Source organism: Mirounga leonina, unplaced genomic scaffold (genome assembly GCF_011800145.1).
Source record: "Mirounga leonina isolate KUSES-001 unplaced genomic scaffold, KU_Mleo_1.0 Mir_173, whole genome shotgun sequence".
In the NCBI taxonomy this organism is placed as follows: Eukaryota; Metazoa; Chordata; class Mammalia; order Carnivora; family Phocidae; genus Mirounga; species Mirounga leonina.
Window position 1 is genome coordinate 78441817 of NW_023270447.1, and position 24327 is coordinate 78466143.

At 42.2% G+C, this 24327-nt stretch overlaps 1 protein-coding gene across 4 annotated transcripts in view; it reads left to right on the forward strand.

The window, feature by feature from the left end:
• Positions 1-23962, forward strand: part of USP48 (ubiquitin specific peptidase 48) — a 95374-nt gene extending 71412 nt beyond the window's left edge. For all 4 annotated transcript variants that reach the window (XM_035019566.1, XM_035019567.1, XM_035019568.1 and 1 more), the window contains 6 exons: positions 8019-8123; positions 12276-12431; positions 17442-17567; positions 19089-19137; positions 21980-22006; positions 23081-23962. In XM_035019566.1, coding sequence (XP_034875457.1) covers positions 8019-8123; positions 12276-12431; positions 17442-17567; positions 19089-19137; positions 21980-22006; positions 23081-23103 — 486 coding nt within the window. In that variant the 3' untranslated portion in view covers positions 23104-23962. The remainder of the gene's footprint in view (positions 1-8018; positions 8124-12275; positions 12432-17441; positions 17568-19088; positions 19138-21979; positions 22007-23080) is intronic.
• Positions 23963-24327: the final 365 nt, after the last annotated feature.

A 24327-nucleotide genomic window follows, 5' to 3' on the forward strand; every position in this document is an offset into this window, starting at 1 on the left:
CAAGAACAAACCCAGAAAGGGAGATGGTTCAGTATGGCAGCATAGGAAGATCCTGAATGTAACCTCCTCCCGGGATCCAGTAAATCTACAGCTATATACAGAATAATTATCTCTGAAAAGAACTTGAAAATTAGCTAAACAGCTGCTCCACAAAGGATAAAGGGGTCACATCAAGATGGGTAGGAGAAGCAGAGATAAGAGTCTCGCCAAAAACACCACCCCTCAGCACAGCAACCCACCATGGGGAGGAGTCTCACAAATATGGAACTCTTTCCTGAGGAGAGAAGGGTTTGTGCCCCACATCAGGCCCTCCCGCTCTTGGGCAGTCCCTCAAATGGCTTTGAAAGCAAGGGGGCTTCCATCTAGGAGAACCATATGGCTGTAGAGAATGGAGATTATGCTTTTTAAAGACCTCATGCACAGGCTGACTTACTCTGGGACCCCATGCAAAGCGGTGGTTTGCAAAAGGCCTAGATCATAAGTGAAGGAAATTCATTTGCTAATCTTAAAGCTTCTGCTAGAGGGGTTGAAGCCTGTTGGGACTCTCTTCAGGGACTGGAGCCACTGGAGGGCACCCTTTGACATTCTCCACCTTGCTAGTGCCCACACTGGTGGGTACCAGTTTTGTACTCTGTAACCTGCTAGTGTGCTGTGCACTTGCTGCAGAGTACCACAGCCCCATCTCCCTGGGGTACCCCAAAGCCAGCAAGCATGCAGTCTCCTCAGGGAATGCCCATTGGGCAGTGGGTTCTTGTGGCCAGAGGGGATTGCATTTCTGGGCCCCATAGGTCTGAAACAATCAGACCGTTTGACAGACAACCTAGAAGTTGAAAGGTGAACGGTAAGGTTCAGTGCTTATACAGGGCTACCCATTCGAGACTGGGAGAGATAGTTTCACCTAACACATAAGAATAGCTGGTCAAGCAAAAAGAGGAAACACAGGAATAGGTCCCAAAAAAGAACAAGATAAAACCCTCAATCAAAACCTTAATGAAACAGACATAAGTAATTTACCTAATAAAGTGTTCAAAGTAACGGTCATAAAAATGCTCACAGAATTTGGGAGAATATGGATGAATACAGAGAAAATTTCATTCAACAAAGGGATAGAAAATATAAAAGGACCAAACAGAAGTCACAGAGCTGAAGAATGCAGTAACTGATGTGAAAAATACACTGTCGGGTTTCAACAGGAGACTAGATCAAGCAGAAGGAAGATAAGTGATCTGGAAGACAGCCTTAGAACTCGCCCAGAACAGTAAAAAGAAAAGAATTTTTTTTTTTTTAAGTAGGCTGCATGCTCAGTGTGGAGCCCATCATGGGGCTTGAACTCACGACCCTGAGATCAAGAGGTGAGCTGAGATTGAGAGTTGGACATTTAACCTACTGAGCTACCCAGGCAGCCGAAAGGAAAAAGAATTTTAAAAAATGAAGCTAGCTTAAGGGACCTATGGTACAACATCCAACAACATTCATCTTATAGAGGTCCCAGAAGAGGGAAGAGCTAAATGAGCAGAAAACTTCTTTGAAGAAATAATGGCTGAAAATTTCCCTAATCTGGGATGGAAACAGACACCTGCACCCAGGACACCTAGAAAAGTTCCAAACAAAATGAACCCCAAAAGTCCCATGCCATGACACATTATAATTAAAATGTCAAACGTAGAGATTCTTAAATGTAGGAAGAGAAAAACAACTTGTTTCATATAAGGGGACCTCCATAAGAGTTACCAACAAGAACTTTTCATGCCAGAAGGGAGTGATAATGACCTATATAAAGGGCTGAAAGAAAAACACTTCTATCCGAGAACACTCTACCTGGCAAGGATATTATTCAGAATTAAAGGAACGATAAACAGTTTTCCTGACAAGCAAAAGCTAAAGGAGTTCATCACCACTAAACCAGCCCTCTGGGAAATATTAATGGTACTTCTTGAAGGTGAACAGAAAGGGTACCAATTAATAATAAGAAAACATGTGACAGTAAAAATCTCACTGGTAAAGGTAAATATATAGTAAACAAAGTGGATTAATCACTTACAAAGCAAGTCTGAAGCTTAAAAGGCATAGTAATAATGGCTATAACTGTAATAATTAAGGGATTAAGAAAATAAAAAGATGTAGAAAATCTCTCTCTCTGTAGAAAATGACATCAAAAACAAAACATTGGAGGATTAAAAAGACGATTACAGAAAGTGTTTAACTTGCTATCAATTTAAAAATATACTGGTATTATATGTAAGTTGTTAGTGTGAGTCTTAACGTTAACCAAAAGCAAAAACCTATCATATATACGCAAAAAATAATGAGAAAGAACTAAACAAAGTCATCAAACCACAAGGGAGGAAAGCAAGAGAGGGAACAGAAAGTATACTTTAAATGTAAATGGACTAAATTCTCCAGTCAAAAGACAGAGTAGCTGAATGGATTTAAAAAAAAAAATGAAAACATAAGACACATCCCCCATCTATATGTTGCCTATAAAAGACTCATGTCAGTAAGGACACACACAGACTGTAAATAAAGGGATGCAAAAAGGTGTTTCATGCAAATGGAAACCAATAGAAAGCTATGTATATCAAAGAGATTTTTAAAAAGACTAATAGACAAGAATGGGCATTACATAATGATAAAGGAGTCAATCCCTCAAGAGCTTAAAGCATTCGTAAATATGGACCCAACATAGGAGTACCTAAATACTTAAGACAGATGTTAACAGAGGTGAAGGGAGACGTTGACAGCAAATGCAGTACTACCGGGGGCCTTTCATACCCCACTTTTATCAATGAATAGATCATCCAGATAGAAAAATCAGTAAGAAAACATCAGCCTTAAATTATACATCGGACCACATGGACTTAATAGATATATACAGAACATTCCATCTAAAAACAGCAGATTACACATTCTTCTCAAATGGACATGGGCCATTCTCCAGGATAGGTAATACACTGGTCCACAAAACAAGTCTCAGTAAATTGAAGAAGACTGAAATCATATCGAGCATCTTTTCCAACCACATTGGTATGAAACTGGAAATCAATTACAAGAAGAAAACTGAATAAAAACCTAGATGACATGGATGTATTTCTGGAAATACACAATTTTCTAAGACTAAAACGCTCACTGTGAATACCATTAATCAAAACAAAAGTCCAGGACCAGGGGCACCTGAGTGGCTCAGATGGTTAAGCATCTGCCTTCAGCTCAGGTCATGATCCCAGGGTCCTGGGATCGAGTCCCACATCAGGCTCCCTGATCCTTGGGAGCCTGCTTCTCCCTCTGCCCCTCTCTCTCTCTCTCTCTCTGTCTCTCATGAATAAATAAATAAAATCTTAAAAAAAAAAAAAAAAGTCCAGGACCAGATAGCTTTACTGGTGAATTCTACCAAACTTTCAATGAAGATTTAATACCAGTCCTTCTCAAACTCTTCCAAAAAATTGAGGATGAAGGAATGCTCCCAAACTTATTTTATGGGGCCAACAAGGATACTGCATAAAAAGAAAATTACAGGGTGCCTGGGTGGCTCAGTCGTTAAGCGTCTGCCTTCGGCTCAGGTCATGATCTCAGGGTCCTGGGATCAAGCCCCACATCGGACTCCCTGCTCGGTGGGAAGCCTGCTTCTCCCTCTCCGCCTCCCCCTGCTTGTGTTCCCTCTCTCGCTGTGTCTCTATCAAATAAATAAATAAAATCTTTAAAAAAATAAGAAAATTACAGGCCACTACCCCTTGTGAACATAGATGCAGATATCCTCAACAAAATATAGCAAACTGCATTTAACAATATGTTAAAAGGGACATACAGTGGTGGCTGGGTGGCTCAGTTGGTTAAGTGTCTGCCTTCAGCTCAGGTCATGATCCCAGGGTCCTGGGATTGAGCCCTGCATTGGGCTCCTTGCTCAGCAGGGAGCCCGCTTCTCCCTGTCCCACTCCCCCTACTTATGTGTGCGTGCTTGTTCTCTCTCTGTCAAAAAAAAAAGAACATACACTGATCAAGTTGGAATTATTCCAGGGATGCAAGGATGGCTCATCTGCAGATCAGTCAATGTGATACACCACATTAATAAAATGGATAAAATCATGATCCTTTCTGTAGCTGCAGAAAAGGATTTGATAAAATTCAATATCCATTTATTTATTTAATAACATTGGAGGGCACAAAAATTAATATATAAAAAATCAGTGGCAGAGCGCCTGCCTAGCTCAGTCCTAGAGCATGTGACTCTTGACCTCAGAGTTGTGAGTTCAAACCCAACCTTGGGCATATTGCTTACTTAAAAAAAAAAATTAGTTGCATTTTTATACATCTAGCAATGAGCTATCATAGAAATTAAGGAAATAATCTCCTTTACAATGCCATCAAAAAGAATAAAATATGGGGCACCTGGGTGGTTCAGTTGGTTAAGTCTCTCCCTTCGGCTCAGGTCAGGATCTCAGGGTTTTGGGATTGAGCCCTGCGTCTGGCTGCTCCTCCCTCTTCCCCTCCCCCTGCTTGTTCTGTAGCTCTCATAAGTAAAATCCTTAAAAAAAATAAAAAAATAAAAAAATAAATTTAACCAAGGAGGTAAAACGTCTATACATTGAAAACTATGAGAATGATAAGATTAAAGACACAAATAAATGGAAAGATATTCCTTACTGGGTGCCTGGGTGGCTCAGTCGGTTAAGCGGCTGCCTTCGGCTCAGGTCATGATCCCAGGGTCCTGGGACCAAGCCCCCGCATCGGGCTCCCTGCTCAGCGGGAAGCCTGCTTCTCCCTCTCCCACTCCCCCTGCTTGTATTCCCTCTCTCACTGTGTCTCTCTGTCAAGTACATAAATCTTTTAAAAAAAGATACTCTTTGCTAATGAATTGAAAAAAATTCAATGGAAAGAAGTGTAGCATCACTATCAGCAGGGAAATGCAAACCTAAACAACAATGAGCAATCACCTCACACCAGTCAAAATGTCTATTAAAAGGAGAAGAGGGGCGCCTGGGTGGCTTAGTCATTAAGTGTCTGCCTTTGGCGCAGGTCATGATCTCAGGGTCCTGGGTGAGGCCTGCATCAGGCTCCCCGCTCAGCAGAAAGCCTGCTTCTCCCTGGCCCACTCCCCCTGCTTGTGTTCCCTCTCTTGCTGTCTCTCTCTCTGTCAAATAAATAAAATCTTAAAAAAAAAAAAAAAAAGAAGAAGCATTTTGGGAGCATGTCGAGAAAAAGGGAACTCTTGTGCACTATTGGTGGGAATGTAAATTAGCACAGCCACTATGGAAAACTGGATGGAGGTTCCTTGAATTACCATATGATCCAGCAATTCTGTTTCTGGGTATTTATCCAAAGAAAACAAAAATGCTAAATCTAAAAGATATGTGCCCCTGTGTTCCCTGCACCATTATTTGCAATAGCCGAGATGGAAATACCCTAGGTGTTTGTTGATAGAGGAATGGAAAATGAAGTTGTATTTGTGTGCCCAGTGGAATACTATTCAGTCATAAAAAATAGTGAAGTCTTGCCATTTGTGACCACATGGATGGACCTTGAGGGTACTGTGCACATGAAATAAGTCAGACAGAGAAAGTAAATACCGTATGATTTTACTTGTATATAGAATCTAATAAACAAAACAAATAAAACTCATCGATATGGAGAATAGATTTGTGGTTGCCAGGGTTGGTGTGGGAGGATGAGTGAAATGAGTGAAGGAGATCAAGAGAGACAACTACCAGTTATAAAATAAGTCATGGGTGTATAGAGTATGTGGTGGCTATAGTCAATAATAATTATATCGCAAAATTGAGAGTTGCTTAAAAAGTAAATCTTAAGGGGCGCCTGGGTGGCTCAGTCGTTAAGCGTCTGCCTTCGGCTCAGGTCATGATTCCAGGTCCTGGGATCGAGCCCCACATCGGGCTCCCTGCTCAGCGGGAAGCCTGTTTCTCCCTCTCCCACTCCCCCTGCTTGTATTCCCTCTCTCGCTGTGTCTCTCTCTCTCAAATAAATAAATAAAATCTGTAAAAAAAAAAAAATATATATATATATATAAAAGTAAATCTTAAAAGTTCTCATTACCGGAAAACAGTTTTTGTAACTTTATATTTCTATTTTTATTTATTTATTGTCGGAGAGAGAGAGCACAAGCAGGGGCAGTGGCAGGCAGAGGGAGAGGGAGAAGCAGGCTCCCTGCAGAGCAAGGAGCCTGATGTGGGGCTCGATCCCAGGACCCTGGGATCATGACCTGAGCCGAAGGCAGTTGCTTAACCAACTGAGCCACCCAGGCGCCCTATATTTCTATTTTTAAAAAGATCTGGAACACCCAGTCAAAAAAACAGGAATAAACCCATAAATTCATAAGATGATTACACAGGAATGAGTGTTTTTGAAGAAAATCTGGCAGGGTGAAGTCGGAGACCGACAGAGGTGGAGGTAGCAGTGTTAGATGGGAAATGGACAAGAAACAGGTCTTGGAGGAGTTGTTTACCTGAGTGTCCACTGCAGCAGGCCAGCCTGTGAAGGGTACTTCAGGCAGAGGGATAAGCCTCATGCGCTTAAGCAGTAGAGTCCATTGTGCAGAGCAGCCCTGTCCAGGAGAGCTTCCGGTAGTGATAGAAGTGGTCTTTGTCCTCGCCGTATGCTCTAGTAGCCAATAGCCACGTGTGACTGTGGCTGTGGTGACTAAGGAGCTGAATTTTTAATTCATTTCAATTTAAACAGCCACATGTACCCACTGGCTACCATAGAGGGACAGCAGTAGTCTAACGTGAGGTCTCTTCCAATGAAGGATGGTGATGGGGAGCAAGGGACAAATCCTGTCACATTTTATACATCATACCAAGGATTTGGGCTTTTATTCAGAGTATAGATGGAAGCCATTGGAGAGGTGCAAGCAAGGTCATGGTGTGAATAGATTTATGCTTTAAAGAGGTGACCCTGGCCATTGTGTTTGAAATTGGCAGCGACAGAACGGGAATAAGGAAGGCCCGTATAGAGTCTCTTGCCCTGATCTCTAAGAGTGGATGGAGACAGATTTGGGTATATTTTGGGAGCAGGGGTGTGCTGTGGATTGGATTTGGAGCATTTCTATCATATTAGGAATGGCTCTTAGGTAGATCCTGACCGAGATCTCTGGGCATGTCATTAATTTGATCCCAGGATTTTTGGAATTAGAGACTAAACTACATTTTATTTCACGACTGTTACCAAACACTTGGTTTTAGGAAGATAATTTACAGACTATGCTCTTAAGGTTTTGGGTTCTGCTTCACAAGCTGAACTAAGGCCTTTATTTCCTCATTTGCTGAGAAAGTGCAGTTAACCAGTATCAATTTCTGTGTTTCCTCTAAAAGTTTGTCTTTTGTGCCTGTTAGTCCGTGTATACTTTGGTATCTAAAATAGTATCCATGGGGCGCCTGGGTGGCTCAGTTGGTTGAGCGATTGCCTTCGGCTCAGGTCATGATCCTGGAGTCCCGGGATCGAGTCCCGCATCGGGCTCCCTGCTCGGCGGGGAGTCTGCTTCTCCCTCTGACCCTCCCCTCTCTCATGTGCTCTCTCTCTCATTCTCTCTCTCTCAAATAAATAAATAAAATCTTTAAAAAATAAATAAAAATAAAAATAAAATAGTATCCAGCTTATCTAAGGTTTTAGTATTTATTTTGAGTTTATAACAGTATTTCATAATGTAAAAGAGCATTTCCTCCATCCTTCCTTGTCTCGGTCTTAAGGAGGTATTGTGGCTCCTGTTGTCTGCATGGTTTAATAGTCCCCATGCTAGCTAAAATTTAGAGCATCTTTGAACTTCTGCAAAATAACATCATTGTAAAAGCCCAGTAATAATAATTCTTCTGCAGATAATGCTTATGTTTATGGTGACCACATTACACGTGAGTAAATCCTAGGATAAAAACTGATATGTTAAAAGAGTACAGGAGCCAGCCCTTGAGTATCGATCCTCTGCCGGGTCTCTTATCCCCCCAGTGATAAAGCCCCCACACCCTCCATAGCCTGCCCTGCGCAGGTCTAACCATCTTCTCGTCTGTGTTTGCATTCAGGTGATGAAGGATTCAGCTCCGGAGCTGAATGTGAGTAGTTCTGAAACAGAGGAGGATAAGGAAGAAACTAAACCAGATGGAGAAAAAGATCCAGATTTTAATCAAGTATGTGTCGAAGCTGCTTTTTATTGTCCTACCTTCCGTCGTTCTGAAAGCAGCCACTCCAGGTCCCTGGAAATTGCTCCATCCCTTCCATGGGACATTGGTTCTCAGCTCCCTTCTTTGTTTGCCCTCTCTGCTTAGTTTTCATGGCTTGCAGTGGCAACACTGATTTCTCTCAAAAAGCCGTGAACTGCATTATTCCAGAATTAATATATTTGTTGCTACTGAGTAAGAAAGGTTAAAATAGAATACAAAGATTAAATCTTTTGCTGGAAAAAAAGACTAAAATGAGATCCATATCTTGGTTTGTTGTTTATTCATAGATTATTTAAGTATGAAAACATTAACTCAGTTTCCTTCATTACAAACAAAATATACTGTGGTCTTACTAATGGAGTTTATAGAAGAGATTTCTGCATCTCTTAGTGTTAATCAAATGACCAGTTCAGCATTCGTCTTTTGTATTTCATTATGATAAATTTAATCTTTTTCTCCTAAAATTATCTGTTTTCTGTGTATTTTGTTATGGTTTTCTATCCCACTTATTTGGTTGCTTGATTTTATTGTGCATATACATAGTGTTATTGGAGAAAAGTAATAAGAACAGGAAATAAAGTGGGAATATGGTTGATACAAGGTGTCGGTAAGTTTCAGCTTCTCAAAAACTCAGACCACTGTGTTTCAGGGTATTTTATGGATACCTTAAATTCATGGAATTTCTACTCTAATTAGAGTTTAGGTTTAACAGATGAGACATGTATTTTCTTTCTTTACTGCTAAAATACAGTATTCAAATTATGGTTAACCTTCTCCCTGAAGGAATAAAAGTGTTCAAATGGCCATGTGCTGTATCTGAATCTGTTACAGAGCAGAGCTATCTGGGTTTGTTGGGCTCTCTGTACACATTGATACTATTACTTCATTTTCAACATTAAGAAAGTCTGAAAAGCCCTCTTGACTACAATCTTGGTCTCCTGGAGGTAAATGTTACTTGTAGTTTTCCAGCTGGTACAGAGAGATAGCCCCATTTGTTTTCCATGGCTTGTTGGATCTCCTAAAACGCTCACTGTGAATACCTGTGAAAAAGGATAAAATTGCACACTTTGTGCACCACCCTGCTGACCATGATCCGCCACTCATTCAAATTTATGCTTCAGTCAGTCAGCACTGGAGGGCCGCTTTGGTTCAGAAATAGCCAAACTTATACATTTTACAGGAATGCAGACGGAATTTTGACAGGACGTTATAAATACTGTGCTTATTCAGACCTTTGTAGATATAGGTCTTAATGTTTCTTGGGATGGTTTTTGAAATGATCCCTTGATTGGAGTTTGCAAACATATCTTTGTGGTCAGTTTCTAACCGTATTTGTCATCAACTCTTCTCATGTCCCCATCGCCTCAGACCATCCATCTTGCAAGGCAGAGATCAACAAACTCGTTTGTTTGCTCATTTTGGTTGCTACATTAAAATCCCATGGGTTTTGGGCAGTGAACATATCCACCAGACTTAGGACACTATTCTCTTGCATTGCTTGGCTGGCAATACGATACTGTTTTAATGATTATGTCTTGGAAGTATGGTTTAATAATCAGTTGGAAATCTCATCTTTTTTTCAAGTCAGTTGTCACTGACTTCATTTTTTGTTCTTCTAGTAAACTTCGTAAATTACTTTGTAAAGCTTGATATGTATCTTCATATTGTCTGTCCTTAGCTTCTGTTTCAAGCTTTGCTTTTCAGCCTGAGTTATTTAGAAAACTTTTTATATTTTCAAGTGATGTAGATTTTTGGGAAGCCAGTTTTTTTTGAATGTCTAGTTTTATTCATTGTGGTTATAACCACAGCAATTTTTAAAGAGTTGATGTAGAATTACTGTTCTCAGTTGTGGAGGACAACAGATTTCATATTTACAAATATGATAGAGAATGATGGGAAACATTGCCTTTTATGCTGTAATTTCTTTTATATATACATTATAATTTTCTTCTGTCTTCCCTCTCCTTGTTTGGATATTGTAATACTCTAGTGTTTTAAATATTTTATCCCTCAAAAAAATCTCGTGTGATCTTTCTTTAGAAGAGGAGATGGTCCCAGAAGAATGTCATGCCTTTCAGAAGTTCAGCATCCTGACATTTTCTTTGTAACGTGTTACGGTATCTCAGTACATGGAGAGCATCTGCAATTGCTGATTTAAATCCCCATAATAGGAAATGATGCATCTCCGCTTGTCCTTAATGGGGAGGAACAAATCCCCCTTTTTCCTCTAAGCTAGATCAACCCGGTCTCTTTGACTTTGACCTTTTCTACAATTCAGGTTAATGATGCACCCAGTGTTGGATATCACTTAGGTAATGGAAAGCTGTCTAAAAGCAGTGGGCTGTTTTTTGTCAGATAAGTTGGATTTAAATTCTGTGGGTTTGTTTTGTTTTTTTTTTTTTTAATTCTGGGAGAAGCTTTTAGACCCATTTAAAATCAGAGCCATTAAAAATATATATATCTTGCTCAGTGTGTAGGGATTTGTTATTTGGTTGTGTTTTGTATGTCTAAAGTAAAATTTTATTTCGTTGTAGATATTTTTATTCTTCCTAGTTGTGGGACTTAGGTGCAGCTTGACCTTTCCTTTGAACATTTGAGATTGGGGAAAATGATTAACTTTTTATTTATTTATTTTTAACTCCCCTTCCCACGTAACTTACTCTTCACGAATCTTAGAACCCCCTGTGTATCTCTGTAGACTCGGGGCTAGAGCTGAACCTCACTTTGCGTGGCGCCTAGCCAGCGGGTGTCCCCCTGAACCAGTGCTCTTCTGGGCTTGCGTCCTGATCCTCCTCTGCTTCGTAAATCTCTGGAGCTCTGTTAGTAATGAGTATGTGGCATCTGTGTCCATAATGACCCCTAAATCGCTCTGCTCATGCACAGCTAACACTCAGTGACAACTGACGAAACCAGAGCCAGGGCCTGGGGGTTACCTCATCCAGATTTAATTAAAGCAGGGGAAAAAAATGTTTAAGGAATCTTGTTTCTCTCATTCCTTGGCCTGGTTCACAGAAGACTCTTGACGGTTAACCTCCTTACGAGGCTTTTATGGGAGTGTTGTAGAAAGACATTTGGTCCTTACCTATCATTTTTTTCTGAAGACTGCTGCATTATGAATTCTGTACCCATATGTATGCCTGTACATTTTGCCAAATTCTCTTTAGGTAGATGGTGTCCATCATGACTTCTCATCTCTAAATACTTAAACCAACATAAATAGGACAGTGTCCTATTACCCAGACTCAAATTTTTCGAGGTACCCCAAATACGTCCAAAATGATGTTTTCCCCTCAAACTAGCATGCCATCAGGGTATACATTTACTGTATCTAGAGCATTGGTCCCACCTCCTCACCCCCTTTCTTTTTGTCTTTGACATTGACTAGACACCAGTTGGATTTCTTACAGATTGTCCCATATCCTGGATTCAGCTGATTGCCTCCTTATATTACTGATGTTCCTTCGTTACTCTGTTCTCTATGTTTTCTGTCCACTGGAAATCGGATCTAAGTGTTTGATTAGATTCAGGTGTAACAGTATTGCAAGAATATTTCACAGTCGAAGCTATTTCGTGATCCTGTCAAGAAGCACAATGTGTCATCCTGTTTTTAGTTAAACCAAGTTTGATGTCTTTATTAATACTGTCTTTTGTTTTAAAGTTCTCAGCTGCTTCTACTTAGCTTACATGCCATTCTCAAGGGAAGAAAATGTTTAATACAAACGTTAGGATTCAGGTTGTTTATGAATTAAATTTAGCAATCTTAAAGTTCTTTAGTTTATCATATGTGTGTTTTTCTGATTTAAGGTCAAACATAACATTTTGCTCTTAAATGTCCTTTTTATAAAATTTTTTTCTTTTTAAATCCTGGAGCTTGCATGCAGTGAGAGAGGTATAGCTCACTTATCCTCCCCCCTCCCCACCCCCACCCCTACCCCTGCCGGTTTTCTGTAAGCCTGCTATGTAAGAACCTCCGGGGAGTTTCTACTCATTGTTGACACTGAATTTCAAATGGTTAAGGAACCAATAAATAAACCAGTTTTGCCTACCTGATGTACTTAAGAGCATGGGTCACAGAATGGATAATTTCAGTGCTTTGTTTGTTTTGGATCTTTATTGTAGAGCAACGGAGGAACAAAGCGGCAAAAGATAACCCATCAAAATTATATAGCCTATCAAAAGCAAGTCATTCGGCGCAGTATGCGACATAGAAAAGTTCGTGGTGAGAAAGCACTTCTTGTTTCTGCTAATCAAACATTAAAAGAATTGAAAATTCAGGTGAGGCAAATACAACTTTTGTTTAAGTATGCTCTGAACCTCGACTTCCATGAATTCCTGCTTTCCCTTATGTTTATATACGTCTGTTTTCTTTCATCGTCGGCCATTTTAACCTCTGTATGCTCATAGTATCAGTCCATTGAGAGGGGATTTTTTTGATTTCACAGTAATGCCTAAATTGAAATAACGCTTTCTTTTAGAAAGACTTAAAGCTTTCAAAATAGCCGGGAATCAGGGGCACCTGGCTGGCAGTAGTTGGTAGAGCATGTGACTCCTCAGGGTCATGAGTTCAAGCCCTTTGCAGAGCATAGAGACCATGTAATTGAAAAATAAATTAAAAAGTTTTTTAAACCAGACGGAATAACCAAGAATATTTCTATGAAGGTGAGAGTGGTTCGGATTGTGAAAACTTGAGCAGGTTCTGAGTAGCTTTCCATAATGAGAAACAGAGCCATTTAACTTGTTGCATGCCAGGGTTGTTCCAGAATCATCGTTCCGTCGCTTTATCATGCCCTGTGTTTTCCTTTGACCCCTTGATAGGTATTTGAGCCTATTACCAAGATGTGCTGTGAAACGTAAAGGGAATTAAAAGGCAGCTACTTGACTGTTGATTCACTCCAATGAGTCAGGAATTCTATCACAATATTTTTGGTGTTAGATAAGTCTCCTTGTTAAAATTTTAAAGTTACTTTACCACCTCTCTTTATGGAGTGGTGTTTTCCAAATTGGTTTTTAAAGATTCATTTTAGATCTTTTCCTCCCCATCCCTTCCCCTGCCGTCCCCCAAACAAGCATTTGGTTTGCACATCGGTTCAGTGAATGCAAGTAGGCATTATGAAAATACTTCATGATTTTGTTATTTCTTGGTATCAGTACAAAAGTAGTATAAATGAGTGTGGCAATGGTGTGTCCCAAAACCTAGGCAAGAGGGGCTGATAAGTTCAAGATGTCCATGAAGAAAATCTGGCCCCTAATCTGTTTCAGGCACTGATATATATCCAAAAAGTTGACCAAGCTTCCCTCTTTGCTACTTTCATGTGGCATAGTTTACTGGTTCTGCATTTTTTCTTGCTGCTGATATTTATCATTGTAATTGAGGCAAAAATACAGGCTTCCTTTGAGGGTGTTATATGTTCCAGATTCCAGATTGTCCTGGGAACAGTATTTCCCTTGGTTGAACCCGTGGCTCTGAAAATAAAGTGTCGGCATAATATCTTCACTCTGTTATTGTACCTTTTACATCTAAGAAAGCTTGTTTCTGTCACCGGCTTTTTGCCTGTCAGTGGTAAACCTCGAACATTCAAAACCTTTAAATTACAAAAAGAGCCCCTGTGGATAAAGACACTCAAAAAGCCTGTGCTGCTTTCTGCTTTTATTATGGACTACCATTTTTGAAGAACAAATCAAAAGTCAGCAGAAATATCCTCTGTATAGAAGCATGTTACCTGCACCAAGCTGCTGTTTGAAGTGAGCCACAGTTCAAATGAGACCCCCGATGTTCTCTTCCTGGATGGGTCCTTTGCAGTGTCCTTCCTCCTGCCTCCCCACCTGGGCTTTGAAGGCACTGTGATCCGGAGTCCAAACAAAGGGCAGTGAAATGTAATTTTCCCTCGCTGCCCAGTGGTGGCGGCTTTGAATCCTTCCACTAGACGTGACCTTTTGCCTGGCAGCCTGGCCAGCATTGGGGTTTGTAGTAGGTAGGAGTGTGACCCTCGGTTAGTGGTGGTCGTGAGTTTTTGTTGTTTTTTTTTAAAGTATGTAATGCCTTTTTTTTTTTATGTTTGATGGAGGCTTTCCTCTGAGGGATATTACATTTCCAAGTTAATAGTAGGACAACCTTTGTAAAATTGTAAATGTTTTATTCTGGACAAGCCCATTTACAGTTGCTTAAAACCTTAAGAAGCTTGCTTTCCCTGATTATTAATTCATCCACCTCTGATACCGTAAAGTAAATGGAAGTACAATTGATCCGTCTCCTTTCACAGAAGATGTTTGGTGTTTTAATTGTATTATTTCATTTTCCCAAAGATAGGTTTTGAGCGGGTGATGTTGCCTGCCGTAGAGAGGAGGAAATGTTGGCCCAGAGGTTAAATGGCTGGCAGCTGAAGCCACTGCCCCTAGGTTTCCTTATTTTAGCCCCCGCCCCTCCCCCCCCACCCGCCCTTTAGCAAGGAGTCCAGAGCCACTCCCCGCTAGGGAACAGGGCTCTCATTGTTCCTCGTGTGCTCTGTAGATCAGGGATGCTCCACCTGCTTGATAAACAGGCCCATATAAGAGTGATTATACTCAGGCGTTTTTATGGTTTGTGAATTACTGTACCGAAGGCCTCCATGCCTTTTATTGTCCCATTCCCTCATTCTGAAAGAGCGTTTTCTCCTCACTAGTGAGTACTTGTTTATCTTCCATGGCACCCCTTCTACAGACCTGTCTATGCCTCCAGCTGTCCAACCGACTCTTTCCTCTGTCCTCCCCAGATCTGACATGTGCCTTCTGCCACCATCTAGGCTACATTGTTCTGCCCTCGCTCTCTGAACCCCTCCAGGGTGGGATTACTCACTTTTATATTTCCAGCATGGAGCTAAGCATTCAACTCATGGTGGCTTCTTAATAAAAGCGTCATTAGTTGTTGAATGAAGTTAATTAAATGTCCTTGTCTGTGTCCTCAAAACATAAAGTACTGAGCATCAGCCCCTCAGTGAGTGTGCTCGTGGCCGGAGGTATTTGCTTTGTCCACCCTCACGGGGTTTTGGGATGTGAGCAGGTGTTCCTGCAGTCCAGCAGCTGTGACATTGCCCACATTAAGTTGGCCCTAGACACCTCCACTGAAACTCTTCCTTTCTCCTGGGTCCCCTTTGTTAACCCAGGGCTGGTTACTTCTGCCTGTGTGCTGGGCTGGCTTTGGTAGAAGTGTCTTGGTAGTACTTCCTACTCACCAGAAATGCGTGTATCGATGCACAGGCAGATCATTGATGATAGCAGTGCACGTGAACCACAGATCCATCTCTGGCTTTTGTGTTGTGTGTGTGTGTTTTGTTTTGTTTTATTTTTTTAAGATTTTATTTACTGACAGAGCGCACGAGCGCACACACAAGCAGGGGGAGCAGCAGGCAGGGGAGAAGCAGGCTCCCCGCTGAGCAAGGAGCCTGATGCAGGTCTTGATCCCAGGACCCTGGGATCATGACCTTGAGCCGAAGGCAGATGCTTAACTGCCTGAGCCACCCAGGCATATCCCGATCCATCTCCCTTTGTTTTCCAGGAGCTGTTATCCTTTTGTTAAGTCCAGTTAAGATTCTGACCTAACAGAGAGGAGGCCAGTGTTGTTACCCTTGTTCTTATTTTTCTGTATGCCATTATTAAAATCACATTTCTGGTCATGATCTTCTTGGCTTGGAAAGCTCTTGGGCTCTATTATACACACAGTTGGCTCAGGTCTGCTTCATCTTTCCAGAATCAGAGAGTAGAGGAGTAGAGTGTGTGTAAAGGTAGAATAGTTTTCCCACATCATGGATATTGGTGCAATAAAACATATATGTCATAAAATGAAGCATTGAATAAGTTATGAAGCATTATAAAATGAGTACTCTTTTTAAAGATTTAGTTTAGAGGGGGAATGGGCAGAGCAAGAGAGGTTTTTTTTTTTAGATTTATTTATTTATTTGACAGAGACACAGCGAGAGAGAGGGAACACAAGCAGGGGGAATGGGAGAGGGAGGAGCAGGCTTCCCGCGGAGCAGGGAACCGGATGTGGGACTCGATCCCAGGACCCTGGAATCATGACCCGAGCTGAAGGCAGACGCTTACAACTGAGCCACCCAGGCGCCCCACAGCGAGAGTCTTAAGTCGACTCCACACTTAGCGCAGAGCCCGATGCAGGGCTCGATCTCACAACCCTGAGATCTCAAATGTGTGCCGAAACCAAGAGTCACTCAACAGACTATGCCACCCAGGTGCCCCTAAAATGAATATTCTTGAACTCACCCTCCCAAGTTACAAATTAGAACTTAACCATTGAAGGTGCCTGTGTGCTCCTGTCCAAGGCCAACTCGTCCTTGCCTGCCCACTGGTAATTACTATCCAGAAATGATAAAAATAAGACATTTTTGTGATGTTGAAAAAATGTGTATTATGCATAACAGTGTTTCTGAATGTATTTACTTTTTTTTTCTGAATGTATTTCATTTTTAACAATTGGCTTGAATTAGGATGGGGTATATGGTCCCTTAAGAAATTCCTATTTTGGTTCCAAAACAGAGACAAGACTATTTAAGAATATACAGCAATCTCAAGGGCTGAATTATACAGTCTAGGCTTGCTAAAGGAATTAAAACCGAAAGAAGAATCCAAATGGCCTGCTGGTTAATTTAAAGATGGTCTTATGAAAGAATTTGGACTTGACTTGACAAAAGAATGTGGTACCTGGGGGCATGATGAGAGTGACCGTGATTTCCTTGCCCAGGACTTAAAACCAGAGGAGCTGTCAACATGGTCCACCCTCTGCTCCTTCAGTTTGCCCACACCCCCCACTCTGGGGGAGGCGGCAAGGTGCTCAACAAAAGGATCTGTGGGGGGCGCCTGGGTGGCTCAGGTGGTTGGGCGTCTGCCTTCGGCTCAGGTCATGATCCCAGGGTCCTGGGATTGAGCCCCACATCGGGCTCCCTGCTCAGTGGGGAGCCTGCTTCTCCCCCTGCTCATGTCCTCTCTCTCTCTCTCTCTCTCTGTGTGTATCTCTGTGTCTCGAATGAATAAATAAAAAAATCTTAAAAAACAAAAGGATCTGTGGGTATACGTGTTCTCTAGCAGATCTCCTAAGGATGTTCCCAGATATGCTGGGATTATAGTCTCAGTAGGCGTGTAGCCAGTGGGCTGACTGTAAAGAGTAGTATTTTTCGTAGTCTGAAGACTTATTTGTTTTTGTTTTTTTTTTTTAAGGAATCCATGTGTTCATTTATTCAAATAGGGTGTAAGTCTCAGTATTTTGCCTTATACAGACTTTCTTTTGTGTTGGCACAGATCATGCATGCGTTTTCAGTTGCTCCTTTTGACCAGAATCTGTCCATCGATGGAAAGATTTTGAGTGATGACTGTGCCACCCTCGGCACCCTTGGCGTCATTCCCGAATCTGTCATTTTGTTAAAGGTAGGTAACGGCTCCTTACCTGAGGAGATTCTGGGAGGTTTTGGTGACCTGCACCCATGTGTAACCTACCAGTGACTGGTTAAGATCGCCTCTGGGCCTCAGCAGGGCGTGCTAACAAGCGAGTGCCGTGGGTTTTTGCTGGCTTCGGGATTCTCCGGCTCTGGCTGAGCCACAAGAGACTGAGAGGAGGTCCAGACGTCGTTGGTTCTTGTGGGGTTCTCATAATTTTTGTTGAAAATAATAGATATAGATTCAGCCTCTGCCCAAACTTCTGGATCAGCAGAATTACTTAACCGTACTTCTGTTAAAGCATCCTCTCTTTTCCTTCATCTTAGAAGTACCAGCCAGTCAAGCTAGGAAACAAATATAAGACACAAGGTTTGGCCACAACAGTCAAAATACTTTTGGTTGTCTTAATGGGATTCTTGTCCAGGCCATGGAGATTGATTTTGGGTAGAGTGGATTTAGGAGAGGTAGAAAGTGTTTTAGAAAGGAGGGGTATCTGAGAGGTTGTCAAAGAAAAAAAGCCATTGAACCAGCCTTGCTTAGCCCAGTCCTTGCCGTACTCCCTCCCTATGGGCTGGATTTCATCGCTTCCCTTTGCCTCTGGTTTCTCGGCTAGAAGTATCCCCACTGTGCCAAACACCCCTGCGTCATGCGGTAGAAACTTTGTCAGGTTTTTGAACTGTGAAATATATGCTTTTCATACCCTGGAGCCTTAGTTCTGGGGAGATCCAGTTAGGCCCTGAAACGAGGAAGCACATCCATACCCACTCCTCCACATATCCGCGAACCCTCCTCCTACCACCCGCCCCCTCCTCCTGTTCCCCTTTTGCTTGTCTTGCAACTGTAGGTTCTGTGGAATTATTTTGAAAACCTAAAGTTGCCAAGTCCTTAAGGACCCTACTAGGTCCAAAATTCTCACAACAGCCCATTTTAATCAAAGGGCTTGCACTTTAGGCGGGTAGCTAGAGCCCACGCTGGTCATTGGCCTCTGCCCGTGCTGCCCACCCTGCCACAAGCTTGCACTCTGTGCTGGCTTCCATCCTGCAAAAGCAATGGGTGTTTTGTTCCTGGTGGTGAGGAGGGACACAGATGTCTTTTTAAGCTAACCTATTTTTAGGGAACCAGTCTGACTTGGTTTCCACCTAACTCACTCTGTCACCATCACCGCTGGCTTCCTAGCTCGTATCATTTCAATCTGCGTTTAGTAATCTCAGGGGATCTAAACATTTCCATTTCGAAAAGTGTTTTTAGGAGCAGGAAAACAGTGCCACAGATAATGTATAGTTTTGAAGGTGATGGGTCTAGACCTACGTTGTGGTTGGCAGCGGCGTCCTCTGTGAGTCTTGGACATCGCTGGCTGTGCCCGAAGCCCGTTGTCTACTAGTGCTTGCATCTGTGTCCGTAGCCAGACACTGGTCGCCTCCTGGGCCCGACCCTTGTGGTGAGGTTCTGGCCTGCTCCTGCTCCAGGCTCCCGCTCCCCGAGGTTTTGAATTGTCTTTCTTTGTCTTCCTAGGCTGATGAGCCAATTGCGGATTATGCCGCAATGGATGACGTCATGCAAGGTAAAGACAAACTTGTTGGAGGAATTTCTTGCTTAACTCGTTAGAATGAGGGGGCATTATACCTAATGCAGCTTTTACTTTTAACTTTGAAAAAAGTTCTACGTGTTGATAGGGTGGGGTCTTACAGCATTTATCTTAGAAGCTCAGAGAAAGAGAAAGGTGCGTACAAAAATTGGGGAAAGCTGAGAAGAGTAGTAATTTTTTTTTTTTTTAAGATTTTATTTATTTATTTGAGAGAGAGAGCACATGAGACAGGGGAGGGTCAGAGGGAGAAGCAGACTCCCCGCCGAGCAGGGAGCCTGACGCGGGACTCGATCCAGGGACTCCAGGATCATGACCTGAGCCGAAGGCAGTCGCTTAACCAACTGAGCCACCCAGGTGCCCCGAGAGTAGTAATTATTTAGCTGACCTGAGGAAACCGGCTCACAGCTAAGTCTGCAGATGGAAGAGGTCTGCAAGAAGCAAAGGTCATTCAGATTGCGGAGCCTGCGACCAGAGGAAGGGCGCTCACAGCCCCTCCTTTGACAACCCGTCACTGCTCCTTCCCCCACCTGTGCCTCGTGCCCACCGAGGGTGTGCGTCTCCGCCCTTCAAACTACTTAAACCACAGAGGCGAGAATGAGGCTGTTCGTAGCACAGAGGGAGAGTACCCCTAGCTTCTTGTTCAGAAGCTGGCAGCCACCTCTACCTCCCACGCAGGAGGGAGGAGATCCCACTCGGGGGATAGTGGCCAATTCAAGGAAGTCACCGCCACATATCTGTTTTTATAAAGTGGTTCATCTTCCAGGTACCCTTCAGGGAAGCCCCCCCCAGCGCCCCCTGAACAGAGTCCTCACACTTCAGTAGGTAGGAGGGGCAGCTCCAGACCACCATGCAGTGGAGGATTGAAAGCATGGAACCGAAAGTTGTCTAGCAGCAGACTTAAAAAAAAAAAAAAGGAACCCAGAGGAAGCAGTTGATGCAGAAAGCATAAGGAAGCTTAAAAATTAACTATACGTAATACAGAGAGACCACATAGCCAGGGGGCTAGATAGAAGGAACATTCAGAGAACAGAAGGGGATTCACGAAATTAAAAAATGATTGCACCAAGGGCGTGATACCATAAGTGAAAATCTAGGGATGGGAGGATCCTAAAAGCATCCAGAGATGCAAAGGAAAATGAGTCACATTCATAGGATAAAGAGTCAGGAGGAAGACAGGTGCATGGAGCTGTGCCCACAGGCTTCTGAGGAAAATTGAATTCCAATCAGAATCTACATCTAGACAGACTTTATTCTGCCCTCACATGTGATGGCTCTTTGTGAACACATGTGAGGTCTCAAAACACTTCTCTCCCGTGCAGCGTTGGCCAAGATACTGTGGAAGGGTGTGTTCCTCTGAAGCAAGAGTGTAAGTCAAGAAAGACTGGAATGGTGGAACAAAAAAGTAGGGATCCAACATAGGAAAAATGCCCTAGAAGATGGTGAAGGGAAATCCCGGAAGAGAAGCTCTGTGGCAGGTGGCGTGAGCATCCCCAGTCCAGATCACAGCTGGGGGCAGAGGGTGTCCATGGGGCAACATGGAAGTGACGGCTGGCTGTCTCGAGGTTTACACGTTTTTAAAAGAGCTTTTGCTTGAATTGGAGATGGTACAGAGAAAATGGAAGTCATAAATAAGGTAGCAGTTACCAAGACCAAAAAAAAAAAAAGTCCTACAAAACAGGAAATACAACCAAGGTCCACAAAGGGGTTCGACTGTGAGCCCTGTTCATGGAGTTGCATACCGGAGACCCACTGGCTTGAAAATTATCTCTATCTGGATGATAGATGGGTTAGGGGGCCGGTGGCACATAAGAGCTGGTAGAAGAACTAAATGTGTATCTTTTGTTGAGGAAGTTAGTAGATACCATCTAAAGTTAGGAAGTAACAATGTAGTTGACCCTTGAACAATATGGCTTTGAACTGTGCAGGTCCACTCATACGTGGTTTGTTTTTTGTTTTTTTTCAATAAGTGTCCGTACAGCACCGTTAAATGTATTTTCTCTTAAGATTTTTTTTTTTTTTTTTTTACATTTTTCTCAGGGCACCTGGGTGGCTCCGTCGGTTAAGCGTGTCTTGACTTCGGCTCGGGTCATGATCTCAGGGCTCTGGGATCGAGGCCGAGTCTGCTTTAGGGTTCTCTCTCTCCCTCTCCCTCTGTCCCTCCCCCACTTGCCCTCTCTCCCTTAAATGTTTAAAAAAGAATAATAACATTTTTTTTCATTAGCTTACTGGATTGTAAGAATACGGTCTATAATATATACAACATACAAAATTTGTGTCGCATGACTGTTCTCAGGAAAGCTTCCAGTCAACTTTTAGGGGAATCCAAAGTTAAATGTAGATTTTTGACCATGCAGTGAGCCAGTGCTTCCAGCCCCGAGTTGTTCAAGGGTGAACTGAATAAGCATATTATCTGGAAGTAAAGTGCAGAAGAAAGCGCTGCCCGACTCTGAGGTGGTTCGTTCTAGAGTGTGGGAATGGAGGGAGGCGGGGGAGACCAGCTCCAGAGGGCATCACATGGCTTTCTCCAGGCCTACCTCCCCTGGTGTCCTACAAAAGCTCTCTCCAGTTACAACCATTCCTCTACTGTATTTGACTTTTCAAATAATGGACGTGTGTTGCTTTGATGAAAATAAAACAAAAGAGAAAGACTTCATTCTCACCCAAAACTTCAAAGGTAATCATTATGGGTGAGTAAGGTAATTAGAAGTTATTTTAAACTTTTTGTCTTTAGGCATTGAAGTGACCTTACTGTTGTCTGTCCCAGCAGTCTTTTCATTTTGGAATTATTTTTTTTCTCTGTCTCTTTCTTTTTTTCTAGTATGTATGCCGGAAGAAGGGTTTAAAGGTAAGTTACATTTGTCATGCTTTGTTCATGAATGTCAGAGTCCTACTGTAATTTTCTCTTAAAGCGAAGGCCATAATTTGATTTTAAAATTTAATTCAATCTGAGTCTCATGACTGAAATTAATTTTAGTTAAATGCATTTTTTATTCAAGCAGCTTCATTATCTTTTTCAGCACTCAGGCCTGAGATAGGGCCTGTGTGTTCACAGTATCTCCTGCCAGATGTCCATTTTGCTTTCCCTTTCTCATTTGGAGGGGCAAGGTTGGGGGATTAGCTACTGGCATTTCGACATGTATATTTGTCTGTTCCCAGTTCCTTCTATCAGTCTCATCTTAGAGGAGAACAGTTTGTTTATCACTGGTAAGAATTAGAGGGAAGGAATTTGCTGCATTATATCCGGTTCAGTGAAAAGGTTTCGTCAGTCTGTTGAGAATCCAGGCATTTCTTGGATTCTTACTTTGGATGGAGACACAGTGGTGTGTTGTCCCCTCATGGCCACTATAGTCGTGTATGCCAATAACATTTGTTAATTTGTCAAATACAGACCTTTGATATTTACAGATTTAACTGTTGCCATCTTGAATCTTTTTGGCCTACTCCAGAGGTCCGTGGCAGCTTGTGATTTTGCCAAGGAATGAGTTTGCATCAGATATCAGGGGTTCTTTGCTAAAGCAAATGAGTGAGCACAGCTCCTGGCCTAAATAAAGTCTTCCTGTCAATGCAGCTTTGTTGTCTACACATTACCACTACAAAGAAACTCCTGATGTGGTTAAAACAAAACAAAACAAAGCAAAAAATTTCTTTATGAGAAACGGCCATCAAATGGAAGCATCAATAAAATCTGATTAACGTGTGTGAAGATACCGCGTAGGAACATGGCTTTCAGCAGAAATGTGATTTAGCTGAAAGCCTGGAGTCTGCTGATATTTTTCCTTGTCCTTCAACGTCAAGGGGCTGCTGTGCTTATTTGTTAAATTGGATATTCCCTGTTGATGATGCGTTCTTGGCAAATGGAATACATGAACTCTTAATTTTCAGTTCACAACTGTACCTCCACGTGTGTTTCTTTTCCCAGGTACTGGTCTTCTTGGACATTAATCTTTTGAACACTTGCTGACTTCTAAAGAAATGACCAGAAGGGAAGAGAGAAGTTTGGCATGTTAGGGCATTACTGAAAAGGTGGATTTAAGAATCAAACCATTCTATGACTCTTCCAAAAGGCAGAGAACTATTCCGAAGTGACTGTCCCAAATGCCTTATGTCAAATAAAGCAGATTGCACTGAAGGACATCAGACTTGAAGGAAATGTTTCAAATTTTATATTTAAGGGAGGGTGGTGGGCGGGAGGGGGCAAGTACAGATCGAACCAGTTTAGTAGCAGTAACAGTAAATCATGTTTACATATGAGATTTATAGTCACGGGAGGGAATAAAGTTCTGTTATATTTCCTTGCTCGAGTTTCATACCAGATGCATTGGTCCATAAAGGATTTGTATCACAGTAGATGGGACAACATTCTGCTCTGAACTAAAAAGTAATTCTTTAGAGACATAACCTGCTTACCAATACCTGTCTTTGATTCATATTTTACTTTCAATAAAGCATGAAAGTGAAGAACTTGCTGTAACTGTGGAACAGTGTCTTCAGATTAACCTCCTCTCCGCGTCGGCTCCAGCACACCCATCCTACATACAGCCCACCGAGCCCTCTCTTATTGTTGGGGCAGGGACGAGGCACCTGCCTGTCCCCTGCAGGGAGCGAGGGATGGTGTCTGGGCTTCAGTGCCTTGGCTTCCTGCATTCAGGAAGGATGGTGAATGTGTAGACCTGTGATAGCACCTTCCTCCAGTTTGGCTCTTTATTCAGAATTGGGAAATCGAGTATACCTTGCACTTCTCAAAAATCTGACCATCTTATAAGAAGAGTATGGTGGACTGAAGTACGTTTGGATAACATAAGTTTTTTTATAAAAATTTATTCTTCCCATTCTCCAAGTCTACCGTTTCTTGGATCTCGCTTCTCTTTTTGAAAGCATTCCTTCGAAATGCCCAGAAAGGAGCTTTTAGATCACTTTGTTTAAACAAGGGGGGAAAAGTGTATGGATGGGGTGTGTTGTTTATCCAACTCAGGATTATTGTTATTAGTAGAACATAACCGAAACAACATTCTTAAGAATATTGGGGGGGGTGGGTTTAAATGGGACTTAAGATGAGTGGGTTTCACTGTTTTCTGTCGAGTGTATGTACATGTTTGGGGCAGAGATGCTGACTCAGGCATCTCTCTTGCAAACACTTTTTTTTAATCCTTGGTTTGTGCTACACTC